We start from the raw sequence: 16507 nt of genomic DNA, 5'->3' as shown, positions 1-16507 counted from the left end.
TATTGCTAGAAAATTAAGCCCTCAAAAATACTGCCAAGTTCATGTCTCCAGAGAAAGATGGAGTCAGTCAGACTCCAAACTACAGGAAAAAATAAGCTTGCTCCCACTGATGCTGCTTCTCCGTTAAAAAGACCTTCTTTGAGAACCACGGCGCCTGAAAACATGCTGAACTCCAACCATCTATTTGCAAAATTGAATAGAATCTGACCAAGTAGGCATGAACTGTTCTGTGCCATGGCCTCCTCTGCTTATATTGTGCCTCAGCATCATTGGTAAAAGACACACTTAGCCACTGTGGTATTTACCACACTCAGGACAGGTACCGAGCAATCAGCCCATCTATCCAGTGTCTGCCACCTCCCAGACTGGGAAAGGAAATCCTCCCAGAAATGGAGTGCCCTCCACACTTAAATCCACCTGCTCACACTAGTTCTGGCTTCTCTTATATTGTGAACAGATATTCTAGAAGTGGTGTATATCTTCGACAAGGCCAAGTCATCTACTGGGTAGTTTCCTGCCATGGCAACACTATACACAACTTGTGACATCCAGTATTTTTTTTTTTTAAAGCAACATATCTGGGATGAGCAATTAAAAAATGATTCCACTGTTTTCTAGGTATAAATCATTCATAGGAGGCTAACACACTGGATGAAGCATTGCCAACTGTGGACTGTTTTAACACCATAAAACTTGACAGTTCTTTAAGACTTGGTCTAATATGCAGCTCTGGGCTTGGAAGACTAAGAGCAAATGCTGTTCTAGTTTTGTGTAAAAAGCACCCGCCTGGGAGCAGGGACTCAGATTTTTGTACTATTTTGTTACTAGAGAGGGCCTCAAATAAGTGGTTTTACCTCTTAGCCTTCCTTACTGTGGAAAAAATTGAGATTAATATTTTTTGTTACTCTTCCTCTTTGAGAAAATGAAAAATAACTGACCAAGATCCTAGAATCAGTCAAGCCATCTTTTAAGAAATTTGAAAGGAGACAAAGCTGGCATGAAACAGAATTCCTGCCCTTGGCCTCTTTTAAAGGCTTTTGCCTGACTTTATTGAATAAGAAGATATGTGTAGATGAAACACATTTCTATTTCCCCCTAAGACATGGAGACTATCTTAGACTGGCAAAAACTGGCAGACAGAGTAGTGTGGACAGGGAGGTTTGGCTTAATGAACACAGGAAGTGTGTTATAAAGGCGCTGGGGAAGATGGCTGTCGGTAAAGTACCTGTTCTGCAAGTATGAGAACATGAGCTCCCATCTCCAGCTCACGGTATGTCTACAGTCCCAGCATGGGAAGGCCGAGACAGGGAGATTCTGCAGCTTATTAGTCAGCTAGTGCAGCAGATTCAGTAAGCTCCAGGTTCAGTGACAGATGCCACCTCAAGAAAGAAGGAGAGACTTATGGCAGAAGAAGACACCTCATGCTGATCTCTGGCCAGTGTGTGTGTGTGTGTGTGTGTGTGTGTGTGTGTGTGTGTGTGTGTGTGTGTGTGTGTGTGTGTGTGTGCGTGCATTCGTGCGTGCGTGTGTGTCTGCGCGCTTGCGTGTGCTAAAGAACTAAAGGCCCACAGAGTCCTAGGGCTGACAATAAAGTTAGTGATAGCTAGAAATCAATTTGCCTACCTTATGCTGGGGAGGGAGGGACAAATAGGGAAGGAGGGAGAGACAGACAGAGAAAAAAACAAAGAGACAGACTGAGCTCAACTCCTAGACAAGGAGTCTTTATTCAGTTAGCAGACAAAATCTACACCATATTTAACACAAAGCTCGAAATTAGGTAAAACCTTAACAGCTCTCAGATACCTCCTCATCATGTCACTAAAATCTCACAGCCAGGTGTCAGCCCAACACTTGGGAGGCAGATTCAGAAAGATGACCAGTCTGGTCCCTAAGGCTAGCTTAGTCTATATGGTCAGCTTGGTTTATACAGCAAGGATACATTATGAGATCTTGCCTCAAAATAAAAATCAAACCAAACCAAACCAAAAAACTCCTTTTAACAAGTGTTCTCTTACCCTATGAATTTCAAATAATCTGGTCCTCAGAATTTTTATTTATTTATTTTTTGTTTTATATTGATGTCTTCCTGTGAAGCCAGAATTGAAAAATAAGTTAAAATAGCTCCTAATAAGAGATTAACATAATAAGCAACACTGCATCACAACACTGTAGGTGAATATAAACAATACACATCCCCCAACCTCCCCTACATAACAGTAACAGTAAGACAAATATGGCTTAAAATCAAGCTGAGCTACCAGCAGATGGCAGAAGCAGAAGTCAGGAAGCAAAGAACAGGGATTCCCAGACCTGCTGAGGCTGCTGGCTCCCACCTGAGGTTTTACCCCTACATTTTATCATTTTAAATTGGGCTGGACGACCAAAACAACAAGGGCTGAACGTGGTTCTCTGTCTCACTACGATTTCTAACAGATGTCAGCATTTCACTTGAATTAAAAACACCAAAGCAAAGCCTTCATATTGAGTCCCATGAACTTGTAAGAACTTCAAAAGAAAGTGCTTGCGGCTTGATTTTAACAGCATTACTACCCAGACACTCCTCAGTCTGAGCTAAAGTCACATCCACAGTGCTGCCCAGGAAATACACTGGAGAGCACATCTCGGGAAGACAGCAAGAGTGTGGAAGGATCAATGATAATGTAACTTCAAAGGAAAGTGAACGGGCATCTGTTTCTAACACCAGTGTGCTTTGTAGGTGGATTCGACAATACCCAGAATCCTACGACTCTCAACTATTCTAAACCAGAAACACTGCACTGGTAGCCCAAGATACACACAGTTTGTCCAGTGAGTATCTAATGTAAGCACCATCCTTATGACACTCTGCTTGCCAGCATGCTGCTCAGATCACGGAGTCCTTTAGTCCTCTATCTTCTTTCATGCCCAGCTGTTAGTCGCCCGCTCTTCTGTGAAGTACACAACAATGGTCTGGGACCTTTACTTTGGGAGTAAGTTGGGTGACAGAGTTCACTGATCATGGACATGCTCTCTGTGCCCTGGGCCAGTGTGGCCACCACTAGCAGGCTAGCTACTGAAGTGTTGCTGGCCAAACTCAAGAGATGATCTTTAACTTGTGTTATCTTGCATTATTTTGAATTTGCACAGCTACATGAGTGATAATTCATAGATCCAAAGTCCAAATGAACACTGACAGCAGAGAGGTTGTTCCAAGATGCGTACTATCCAGAAGGACTGAGAAGAAATGGACTTCTCCTTTAATGTGGACTGGGCAGAGAGCAAGCACACAAATTTTACCCTGTCCTTACTAGGGTCAGCAGAGGGAAGTTGTCATTGCTGCTTTCTCCTCACCTGTGACAGTTGTACATCACGTTATGAAAATTTCTTAAATATGAGGGAGGTGAGATATAGATTATTTTCCAAATATAGATTATGTCCAGGCTGAAATAAATTCAAAGGCAACTTAAATTGTGGACAAATACTATCTCTAGCCTATGCAGTTTTGCACAATTAAAAGTATTTTTTTTTTTGATTTTTCAAGACAGGATTTCTCTATATTGCTTTGGGGATTGTGGGAAATTGCTTTGCAGACCAGGCTAGCCTCGAACTCACAGAGATCTAAAATTTTGAAAAACAAACTGAAGTTTACTTCTACTGTTTTACAGATTATTCCCTTTGTCATTTGTAACTTTTAAGGGAAACCAGAATCCCCTCTGGTCTGTAGCAAACACTAAACGCACACAGTACAGGTAGTTCTATGATTGGAAGAACACGTTCTATTGTAAAACATGACTAACAAGTCTATTTAAATTAAGCAAGATCAACCACAACCTGCTAGCTTTCCATGTCAACTCTCCACAACCAACAGCCTCAGCGAACACCCAGAGGGTAGATAGTCTTCCTCCAAGTGGGCTCTCAGGTGCAAGTGACAATTGCCACACTCTGTATGGACCCAAATAAGGGGAAGACAGGAATGTAGCAGTGCTGCACTAATACCAACAAGGCATTCACTCTCAGCAATCACAACCATTACACAATCAGAACTCTTGAGTAATTATTAACATGCATTTACTGTTAACCATGCGAGCCAATATGAATAGAAAGAAAGGAACAAAGTAAAGTCTCTAAGTGAACAATCTTGCTGGGAACAAAAGGCCACATAATAGAACTGGGCCAGGCCACATCATGCCATCTCTCCTATACAAAAGAGGATGAAAAGAAAGTGGCTCAGGAGAAATTCCAAATGAGTTGTGGAGGCAGTGCGGGCTGCAGGCCCAGAGGCGGCACACAACACGGAAGCAGTAGAGCAGAGGAGCTAGAGGAGGAGCGGGGCAGGCCTCTGTCAGGAGGGGAAGCTGACCAAGATACAGAGAGGGGAAGGGAAGCATTCTAAAGAAAGGTAGAGAGTGATGGGCTCAGAGCAAGACAGAGGGGGTGGCGTGCTCGGGGTCTGTTAGATGGAGATAATAAGATGGCCTCGCTGAACTTAGAGGTTGTCTTTCTTCCCAACACCTATTCAACCAAGATGTGCCTAAAAAGTGACACATGGGTGTAATCACATCCAGGATTTACCTGAAAACCCTACTCTTGGTTACTCTGGCTTATGTGGCCTTTCCTATTTCATAGTAATCAATCTTATGTGTCCCAAACAAGTACAATAAGTTATTGCCAAAATAATATAGAAAGCAAAGTGGTACAAAGGAAGCACATGTGTGTGCGTGAGCGCCACACAAGTGCTAGGAACTCTAGGGAGCCACGAGGAAAGCAATGGCACCAGCAAAGTCCTCTACTGGTGTCCACTTTCTATGAATGGCTTATGTGACCTCAGCAAGATCAGAAGATGGGATCCTGGGATCAACAGCAGGATTAAGCCTGAAGACTGCAGAAGGTCGGGCCAGGGAGGGCTGGGTGCAGGGACCGCAGAGAGCAAAGGCAGGAATACATCATGCAGAGTGCACCCTGAAGCCCAGTCTGGACTTCAGAGATGACTGTGTGAGCCAGTCTCTCAGAGAGGCAGGCAGAGGGAGAGCCCCCGCCAGAAGGGCCGGGGTGAAGTGCCCCTGAGGCCTCCTGGGGCAGCATGATGTCCTCAATCACACTGTTCTGCTTCCTGTTCTTTTCACCATCCGCACAATGTACCTATTCTCACTGCCAGGATGTACATTTATTTATTTGCTTATTTATTTTTTTTGGGGGTGCATGTGTGCTCACATGTGGAGGTCAGTAGACAATGTGAAAAAACTGGTTCTCTCCTTCCACCATATGGTTTTCAGGGAGGGAACTCAGGTCTTCAGGCTTGGTGGCAAGTGTCTTTACCTACTGAGCCATCTTGCTGACCCCGTGATAGATTACTAACTGTTCATAACAAATATCATTTTTATAATTGTCCATTTCAAAAATTATGCAAAAGGACTATAAAAACCAAGGGTTTCTTCTTCAAAATAACCTAATAGCCAAACAACACATCAGGCTTCCTAAAACTATTTTGCTAGTGAAATTATATTATTGTCAAGTAGCTCCAGGAGTTTACTCTAGGAACTGCCTGTGTGGGACAAGAGAGAGATTCCATATCCTCCTTTACCATTATGCAAGCTAGTTCATTTGGAGAGGCATTTAAGGATATGCCCTGGAGTAAGTGAGATTCAATGACTCAAGACTACAGCACCAACACTTGGGAGCCTAAGGTAGGAGAATCACAAGTTCCAGACCAGCCTGGATGGGCTGCATAGTGAGTCCCTGCCTTATATAACAATGCCTGGAGTGGGAAGGAGGCATATTACTGGCAGGGGAAACACAGCAGAACCTAGGTTGGAGCCCTGGCAAGTGAAGAGCAAGAAACATCTGGGCAAAACAAAGCAAGATGGACTAGAAGATAACCAGCCAATTACTTCAGGAGCCAGAGGAAGCAGTGAAGCAGGACAAGGATGCCATGGCTCACACAGGACTGAATCATTCTGATGAATTTAAAGAAGTCATTAGGCAGCTTAGCAAGAGGGCAGGGGTGGGAACAGAGGTGATGAGAAGGAGACGGAACTGAAGAGTGGGGTAGATAACAGAGTACACACCACAGTGGTTCTTACAAAATAGAGGAAAAAACATGAAAAGGCTTTGGAACTTGAGCAAGCGATTAAACTCTTCAAGTGCCTAGTTATTCACCTGAAGGTAGGTGTGCGTGTATGTGTGTGTGTGTGTAAAAGAGGTGTCTGTACAGAATGAATGAAACAAAAACTCGATACTTTATAGTCCTTAACTTAGCCACCCACAAAATATTAGAAGGCAAAGGCCATGCATAGTCTTGGGACTTGGAAGAGCTAGATAGAGATCGGTGAGAGTTTGTTGTTGTTGTTGTTGTTTTTTCTGAGACAGGGTTTCTCTGTGGCTTTGGAGGCTGTCCTGGAACTAGCTCTTGTAGACCAGGCTGGTCTTGAACTCACAGAGATCCACCTGCCTCTGCCTCCCAAGTGCTGAGTTTAAAGGCGTGAGCCACCACTGCCCGGCTGATGAGAGTTTTAAAGTTGTTACAAAGCAGAGCATAGTCTGGTGTTTGCTGTTCCCACCACAAGTCAGACTGAGGCAGGGAAATCAATGAGCAACAATGCTGGGCCCATTTCTGAAAATGGGAATACAATGATCTGAACCATCTTAGCTGCTCCTTCTTTGATACATGCTCACTATTAATTTCTCCTCATGAGCAACGGGTCAATTTTAAAGCTTTTTCTCTATGCCTAACAACATAATCATACTCCTACTCTGTGTATGTGTGTGCACGTGTACGAACAAGCGCGCTTGGCTGACCCATTGATTCAGTATTATTGGCAACTTTACGCTGTTCACTTATGACACTGAAGACACAATAATCATATAAAACAGTAACCAACCAAGTTGACTGTCTCTGAAACTGACATTCTGGAGAATTAGACAACGGTTATTACTACATTCAAGTTTTGACCAAAACCAAAGTTACAATGGTCTCTAGGTTATAGTTTCCCTCTCCTAATGAAGACATGCTGGCTGGCATCCTTTTCATTACTAGGCACTCCTACTCACTGTGATTCTTGTTTGCACAACTACCCGTAACTTAAAATTAATATGCATCTTGATTGTACAAGCAAAATAACTTCAAGAAACCTGAAATTACTTAATGTTGATATCCTGACATTATGCTGACCTTGCCCTGACAACTGGCAGGGTACTTATACTTGCATTCATGCAGATACTTAAGACAGCTCAAAGGGCCCTGTGTTGCATGGCTATGTCACATGTTACATGCTGTGTAAGGACTCTGTACACATATGCAAGCTTTCCCATTTAATTGAGCGCCTCCTACCTGTTCTCCTTTTCCCTTCCCTTTCCCTTCTCTTCCTGTTCCCGGTTGGCCAACACCTACCCCTCCCTTTGCTCCCTTTCCCTAATAAACTCCAGTGGGTTTTGTTGAGTTTTGTGGTTCATGTTTCATCACCTGCAGCTGCAGCAAATAATACTTAAAAGTTTAGAACTTAAGCCAGGTGTTGGTGGAGCATGCCTTTGATCCCAGCACTCGAGAGGCAGAGACAGGCGGATCTCTGTGAGTTCTAGGCTAGCCTGGTCTATAGAGCTAGTTTTAGGACAGTCAGGGGTGTTACACAGAGCAAACTTGTCTTGAAAAACAAAACAAACAAACAAAAACAACAAAAAAAGTTTACAACTCAACAAAAACATCCAGAGTGTCTAACACATGATCTAGTTAGAGCATTTGAGTCCTTTGGGAGACAAGCCTTGGTAAACAATACGCCAGGACCTGTGTGAAAATGACACCTAATAAGCACAAGTATAGCTGTGTCCCATTAGATTAGCTGAAAAATATTCATTTCCAGTCAGCCTTATCATCAGGTTAGTTTTATAAGCAAGACTAAAATGGTTTTCCTGGGTATTATTCAACACATTCAGACACAAAAAGTTCTTTGTATCTCTGGATCTCAATGCAGTTGAGTCCTTGTCCAGTGACAGTAGTTAAGCCATCTGAACTAATAAGAAGCTTATAGCCATAATATGAGGGAAAACATACAAGTGGTAAGTAATTAGAAACAGAAAAAAATGAAATAAAATAAAAAGGAAAAGAAAGACAAGACATATGCGGGGCAAACATTGCTAGTGAGTTACCTACACTTGAGGCAGATATTTTAACAGGCAGGCATGTCTGTTGTGACTAATGCTGACTATCTAAACTGTATAAGAAATAAGATAAATTTTCACGCTGAAGTACATTTGCTAAGCTCCAGAAAATAAAATCTGTAAAACAAAATAATCCTTCAAAAGTTTCATTTTTAAAATTCCTATAGCTCTGCAAAAGTTAAAAAAAAAAAAAAAAGGTAGCTAAAATGCTTTGAAGACCTGGACCAGTTTACTGGGGAAAAGTTCCTATAAAAGGAATTTAGGGCCATGTAGTTAGATTTATACACTCTGGAAACCGAGCCACGCCCCAGCGGGTGGTGTACCAGAGATGTCAGCTCCACTAATCTCCCATCTTTTTCCTGAATAAATAAATACAGTGGATTCAGGAGATAAGTTCACAGGTTTATTAAGTATGCAGTGAGTATTCTGCATGCGTGCTGGGCAAGAAATACAAAACCAAAGACCCTGTAAATACTGAATTAACTCTATTCAGAATTATGATATTTAGTAACTTCTGACATGAAACATAAAAACACTTTTAACACATAAACTTACAGCATTTATGTACTCATTTATAATTTCTTTTTAGTTGTGATGTATAATCTTGGTATGTGTATAGCCTCAGAGTAGCTCTGATGGGGTGGTCACCTCACCTTATTAGGATAACTAAGAGCCTGGGAGTTCATTGAATGCCAAGTAGGAAAAGCTGGGAAACAAAAGCACCAACATGTAAGTTGATTGTGAGGATACAATGCCGAGAGGAGTCAGGTGAGAGTAGCCACCCTCTGCTCTCAGGCTCTCACCAACCTCGATTTTCGATGGCACCTGCTCTGCACCCCAGAGTACTCCAGCAGAAATGAGCTCTGGCCACTCCAGAATGTGGTTCCTCATTCACTAAAAACAACTGTCCAGGACTGTCCTAAGCCAAAGCAGCTCTCCCTCCTCCTTGCTCCTGCTAGACTCCATATAATCCAGGCTTCAGAGCTCAGCCCAGGAATGACTCTGGGCTGCTTTGCTCCTGCATTCTCTCTCCTCCTCAAGCATGGGTGCAGCTGGTATCTAGCGTGGACTGAAACCCACTCCATGACGGCTCATCTGTTTACAGGCATTTGCCAACCGTGGGCTCATTCTGGAAGAGGCTGGATTTTAACTCAGTAGTGACAAGATGTGTGGAGATGAGCATGAAGTAAGGATTAGAAATCAATCAGGTAGCAAAGTAAGAGCTACCAGCTCAATGCAGCACCCGATCACTACTACACAAAACTCTAGGCTCTCTGTAGTTCCTTACACTACTAGTGTAATCTTAACCACAGCCTAAGTGATACAAACGTGCTTATGTTAGCCCATTGGTGTTTGATTAGAACAGCAAAGCCTTACTGTGAAGCCTAGGGAATAGGGGAGGGGGGACCTGCATGATAAACCACACCAGGCCACACACCTTGAGTCCAAAGGCTGCATCCTCCGAGGCCAAGACTTCGACCTGCAATCATAAGGAGAGAAATAATTTAGGCATTATCAAGAACCCCTCAAGTGCAGCCCTAGAAGCCCGAGCCAGGTGAGACGGAGAAGAAGCTGCTTGTTGAAGCCGGCTCTCAGGGAGAAGGTCAGGAGAGACTCTCAGGTGGGCCTCAACGAGAGGGCCTACCTGCCCTAATGTGTGTGCCAGTGCTCACACCTCAGGATGCTGCACCGGGTGGGCATCGTTTTTAGCTAGTCACTGATGACCAGGGCAGTGAGGGGAAGTCACTCTCAGATAAGCAGCCACTATGCTGGTTGCTAGTAGCCTCTTGCCTTGCTCATATCAAAATGGACAGAGCAAAGCTCTGGAATGCTGCAGAGCAGATCTTGAGAGCAGTGCTCTGGCAAAGGCAGGCAGAGTCTAGGCAGCAAGTTATAAAATGATGGCAAAACTTCAAACCTGGCTGTCAGTCTTGTGCAGTAGACGACAGAGCTCATTAACATGAATTTAAAAGCTGCGTGGAACGAGACATGTATTGATAATTACTGTTTTTTAAACATAATTATTCAGTCTGGTGTATTAAGCTCTTAAGTTTGGCTACTACAAAGAGCCAATGTGAAGGGAGTGAACAAGGAAAGAAGGAGATAGGCAGTCTGAGTGTTGGTCACCTGATGAAGGCTATGGGGGTAGGGGCTGGGGTGGACCTGTCACCGGCCTGAAGCAGGTGTACAGACGCCTCACCAACGTGTGCTGCTGTAAATGACACCAAGGAAGACTATCCCGGGAGAAGCACATCCAGCATAAAACTAAAGGGGTTAAAGAGGAAGGACTGATGAAGACCAAAGCCCCGCCCCCCTCCCCGGAGAGATGGCAGACTGGGTGCAGTGCTGAGAAGATGAGCAGCAACGCTGAGATGAGAACCATATGTTGCTGATATCAAATATGATTTTAGGCTAAAGACTGAGATGTTGGATTAACTGGAGTAGAAAAATCATGGTAAGATACACTTACACCATTTCTGTTTACACTCCAAAGCTAACTGCAGATTTAGAAAGAAGCCTTATTATAGACTCTGGCTTAGGACCCCCTCCCCCCACACAAAAGCTCATGTCTTCCAATTTCCTGAGTCCTGCTTTGGGGGGAAACACGGCCAAACTCAACGACTGTGGGCATTCTGTGATGACTGCTTGTGAGCTGTATGCACAGACCCTATCTGCTGTCTTCATCACTCAGTTAGGACACACGACCTTGATGCGGGTATTTTCACATACATACAATTATTGCTGAACATATTAAAGTCGAGGTTGGTATCCAGAGTGAGTTCTCCATATTTTAACAGATTTTAAAAGTCAAGTAGCAAAAAGAAAAGAAAAAAAATCAGTAGCAAATAGAAATCTATTTAGAGATAAAGCTTTACTATATGACAACAGAGGTGAGAACAGCGCTTTCTGTGGAATTTAGGGCTCCAAGTGCGAGTGTGAGCACAGGCGGGCTTCAGCCTTCAGCCTGCTTCTCTCTCTAGCCAGCTGAAGGGTATTTTAGCCTTTTAACTCATCACTTAGGTAACTTCACAAAGCTGTCTTCTTCAAATAGTATGATTTTAAAATCTGCACCCCTGGCTTACTGTCCTAAAATTCTCGGTTCTATAAAGTTCTAGGTTATCACCTGCAGAAGGAAACGCCTATTGAAAAACCATGAGATAAATTCAGTTTAATATCAAGGAAACAGCAATGTCAGAGGAAGGATTTCATGCTGGTCTGTCGCCATTGGAAGGAGCCCCTCTAGTGGGAGCAACAGAGTATTTCAAGCTTTGTATCATTTCAGGCTAGTAAAGTTACCAGGAACCAGCAATGCCGTGTGTTACTTCTGTCATAAACTTGAAAATAAAGTTTAAGAAAAAAGCTGATAACCATTTTGTCTCTCATTAGCCAGAAACTATCTACATACAAAGTGAAGTACATTTGTATTGATTTGATAGATGGTGTTAATCTTTAGTTATTAGTCATCTGACATCATTTTTAATTTGGCTATGAACCAGTCCTAACTTTAAGTTAAAGCAAAAATGTGTAGCTGGGAAATACAGTATGTTTTCAAGTATAAAGACTTGACCAAACTGGAAAGGTGTACACTGATATCTAAACCTCGATTTTTCTTATCGGCTGTCATCTGCATTACAATTTCTCAAAAGAAACACCTGCCCACATCCATCAATAAAGACTTCCTGATATTTAATACATGCAAGGCTTGCACTTGGTATCTCAAGACAATCAAAGTAAAGTGTTTCATGTAAACACCCGAGTGAAATATATTTAAGGGATTCAAATGAGCAGTCAACACTGGCTAACACGTGTGCCCACAAAGATTCCATCTGCAGAGAACTTCAAAGCATAGCACAAAGGTCAGCAGTAACAGTAGCCAAGCACTTGACCCTGACCCTCTTGCTGCCCTGCTAGCCATCTCAACCCAAACCACACAACTCAAGGTGGCTATCTGCCCAGTACTTAAGAACATTAACATGTCAATTAAAAAGTAGAACTGATCTGAAGTTTCTTTTCTCACTTCCAAAGTCCTTCCCACTTTCCCAGGTTAGGCTCCCAGGGAAAGGACAAAAATACTAATATAGACCAGAGATGACTCAGCAGGTTAAAAACACTTGTAGCCAAGCTTAAGGACCAGAGTTTGATCCCCAGAACCCACATGATGAAGGAGAGAACTGATTCCTGTGGGGTGTCCTCTGACCCCGAAACATAAGCCATGGAATGGGTGTTCTCCCCATTCACACACTAATAAATATATGGATTGTAAAAAATAAAAATATGCCAATATTAAAAAACAGATCAAGAAATTCTAGTGGTACCAATAAGGACATTGTTCTATAATATTCTATTCACCCCCCTCAAAAAAATCCCCAAGAACGTAAGTGGCATATGAATAATGACTGGGTCATCTGTGTGATGCACTTAGAACATGCCCCAGGAATGGGGTGGCTTAGGGAAAGGCATCAATAATTGCCTTCATGCAGAGTAACTTATTCTTCATTGTAGATTGTCTTATAATGTAGGGTTATTTACTTACTACAGGAGATCTCGTTTAATTAAAAGTAATTGGTTGAAATAAGACAATGACATTAACAGCCATTGGATATCATTAATAATTCAATGACTGTATACAAGTATCTTTGATGTTGGAAAAAATGGATAGTACAGCAACCAGCACTTGTATGTGGCAGAGTAGATTCCTGAACACTCAAAGGTAAGTAAAAAACAAACAATCCCCCACAGCAACGACAAAAATAAAACTCAGAAACCTATCACCGTACAGTGTAGTGCCCTCTGTAAGAGAAATCCCTTCACTGCTTGTATATGGAGCATGCACACTGCATCTCGAATTAATGTAATTCACAAAGCTGTCTTCTTCAAATAGTATGATTTTAAAATCTGCACCCCTGGCTTACTGTCCTAAAATTCTCAGTTCTATAAAGTTCTAGGTTATCACCTGCAGAAGGAAACGCCTATTGAAAAACCATGAGATAAATTCAGTTTAATATCAAGGAAACAGCAATGTCAGAGGAAGGATTTCATGCTGGTCTGTCGCCATTGGAAGGAGACAGCATACAAAATTAGGAGTATATAAAGTATTGTATGTTTACACTAGACAGTACTACACAACGGAAAAACCCCATTTTAAAGAAATCTAACATGGAGAAATTCGTACACTGCAGTAAATTTCAAAAGCAGAGTTAAAATCAGAAACCAGACAGTGTAAGTTTCCTCCACATCTTCTAGGACCTGTGCCATACCAGAAAATCTCTCTTCCTTCAAGTTTAAAATTGTTTCACTCATGTTTTCCCTTAATATGCTTGACTTTTACTTTTTTATATTTTAATTTTATTTGATCCATCTGCATTTATTTCAAAATAACAAGGGGAAGGAGTGAGCCAGGCCTAATTTTCCATATGAATAACCATGATGAAGAATAATCCATTATTTTCTCCAAGGGTTAGAGATACTATATCTTTAGCATAATTAAATATTAAAATGATGTAATTTTTGTCTCCAATTCTAGGCTGCGATAGGAAAGGCAAAATTACCCAAGTGAACTGCTATTGAACCCAACGGGAAAATGGGTATGGGGGAATTCTTAGACACAAAGTACTTCTCAAAAAGAATAGCAAATTCTTAGCAAGGAATTTTGATGCTCTTAAAAAAGACAAACTTGACCTGTTCTTGCATCAAAGAACAAAAATATACTTCTACTTATAGTATTTGCTATCTGTTACTTGGCTGAGCCCAAAGGAGCAATACACCAAGTGAAATCTACATTGATTGTACTTTTTATCTCCATTAAAGAAAAGCAAATGCCAGTAAGTGACCTGCTCTCTCAACTATGTCTCAGGATTTTAGACAATTCAAAGTGCAGGCTAATTTATTCTCTCTCCCACCCCTCGAAACACCACCCCCAACAGATACAGACAGCAACAGCTCACATTGGGTTGCAATTTTACTCTTAGCAAGTTGTATTTATCAGCTCATTGTTGTTATTAATTATTATTATTATTATTATTATTATAGTAGCCGTTTTAAATTTTATAAACCACTAAAAAAGTGAGCACAAAAAAACAGAAACCTTTGCTAGAGTTCCTCTTTGATTTATCAATTCTCTTTTTTCTCCTTGTAACATATACAGCTCATATACAATTCAAGGATGTGCCTGTCACAACTGCTCAGTTGCTTGGTTAGCTGGCAACAGAAAAACACAATTGCCCACCCAGTGTGTGCTATAACAGAGAAAGACTACTAACCGAATATATTTTAAATCAGCAGAAAACAAGTAGTGATAACAATTAATACATGTATACTGCCAAAACCGTTGGTTATATGTGACACTGAGCAACGTGTTTTTACAAACAGGCAATATGTGAATTTCCTTATTTATAAGTGGCGTGCTTGTGCCTGTGAGCCCTTATGTAACTGGCTGTTGAATTGAAGGCTGTCAACAATGCAGTCATGCTCCTATACAATTACTTCTCTAAATGCGTAAGGAAACTTTTATTTTGATTTCTGAAGCAGGAAGAGGAAATGGGTCCCAGACCAGAAACCACTCTGTATGCTGACTGCAGAAAATGCCATCAGTGCACAGGGTCACCATTCAATCTGACCCAGGCTTATGATGTTTCTGGATTAACAGAACATAGCAGCAGCAGCAACACTGCCCATGTAAGTCTAGGAACCAAGCAGCACCTACATCATTTTCTTGGGTGAGTCTAGATGGTCTATGGCAGAGGGTGAGACTAATGCCACTCTGGACCTTAGCTAAGAGCTTGTCAACCCTGAAGAGCAAGGTCACTGTCTTGCTCATTGGTAGCTAGCTGAAGAAGGGAGACAAACCCCAGCAGGGCCCCGATCGGCCTACTTGTACCCCAATAAATGGTCAGAGTGTAGAACTTCACTGAAGTACTTAGTTACCATGCTTACTTCTGGTTCCCCCAGACTGTACCTCTCACCTGGCGCTCTGCCTCAAGCATGGCTGACAGACATTATGCTCCTCGTGTTTCACTCACTTCTCACCAAGGTCTCTCTCTCTCTCTCTCTCTCTCTCTCTCTCTCTCTCTCTCTCTCTCTCTCTGCTTGAGGGGTTTCCATCTATTCCTACACTGTCTCTTTCCACAAGAACCAGGGCCTTGCCTATCTTGTTCACTGTTGTTAACCTGGAAAGAGTGTCAAAGTCAGCAAGAACTCAAGACATCAACTACTGAGCAAGTACATGTGGGTGAATGAATGTGGTAACTACATTACAAACGATGCGGTACAAACGTGTGTGTGTGTGTGTGTGTGTGTGTGTGTGTGTGTGTGTGTGTGTGTGTGTGTGCTCCTGATAATGCAGGCACATATAGGTTAAAGTCACAGGCAGCTTTTGGCTGGTGATACACTCCTGAGTTACACACCAGTGCAAACTAAGGCAATCCTCAGTCTGGCTACATTTATGGATGGCATGTGCACATCTAATGCATTTGTCTCTCTAGAGTAGATTTTCAATTCTCTTGAGAGTTGAGACTTGAAAATAGATGGCAATGAAGAAAGTACGATGCTCAAAGACAGATATTTTCTATTTTCCCCAATGCAGATGACATGAGTAAAGTCAGATTAGGATTGGTATTTGACCAAAGCTGCATGGAGACCACAGACTTTCCATACTTAATGAAAAAAGGGAACCTGGGCTTTGCAGTTTGTCTGGTTGCCACGGCTGACCAGTGGTGCAACATACCTCCTCCATAAATGCTTGCTCTGACCCCAAGCAACCTTCCTAGTTATGTAAACAGTATGTCTGTAGACCCAGATACATGAATAATTCCACACCTTAAAGAAAAACCACACATTTATAAGTCATTTCCATACCGCTGGTATTTACCAAGAAAAAAGCTGTGGCATCATGGAAAACATAGGCCAAAACAGATGCATGTATTCAAGCTTCATTTGTTTTTTTTTTCTGTTTTGTTTTTTTTTTCAGCACATGTGAATATAAATAATCTAGATTTTTCAAATAAAAATTTAGAAACGCTTTTAAAGAAGAAACATGCAGATGGCTGTAAGACGCGCGGCAGGGGAAGATGGCACATGCGGAAGACACCAGCATTTATGCGCTGTCACAGCTGCTTAGCTGCCCTTCTCCAGTCCTTCAGGTTAATGTCCACTTCATTCTGAACCTTTTTATACTTATTTACAAGTCCTGTTCTGAAGGAGCCAAACAAGCCACAGGTGATGGGCAGGGAAGGCCCTGGACCAAGCTGCTTACCACTGCTCACCCAATGATAGTGATAAACACCACCAAAGCAGAACGGGTGGTGCTTGATCTTTTCCTAAATATTCATCTTGTTGTGTGTGCTCTAATTGGGTTCAATTACAATGATGTTTTACTCAA

At 42.1% G+C, this 16507-nt stretch overlaps 1 protein-coding gene across 1 annotated transcript in view; it reads right to left on the bottom strand.

Moving 5' to 3' along the window:
• The window catches only part of Arid1b (AT-rich interaction domain 1B), a 354347-nt gene that overhangs the window by 132400 nt on the left and 205440 nt on the right, over positions 1-16507 (bottom strand). Inside the window, 1 exon segment of the mRNA XM_027401057.2 lies at positions 9569-9610. Within this exon segment, the coding sequence (XP_027256858.1) occupies positions 9569-9610 (42 nt within the window).

Source organism: Cricetulus griseus, chromosome 2, assembly GCF_003668045.3.
Source record: "Cricetulus griseus strain 17A/GY chromosome 2, alternate assembly CriGri-PICRH-1.0, whole genome shotgun sequence".
NCBI lineage: Eukaryota > Metazoa > Chordata > Mammalia > Rodentia > Cricetidae > Cricetulus > Cricetulus griseus.
The sequence above is the reverse complement of the archived record's forward strand: the minus strand, read 5'-3'. Positions and strand labels throughout refer to the sequence as shown.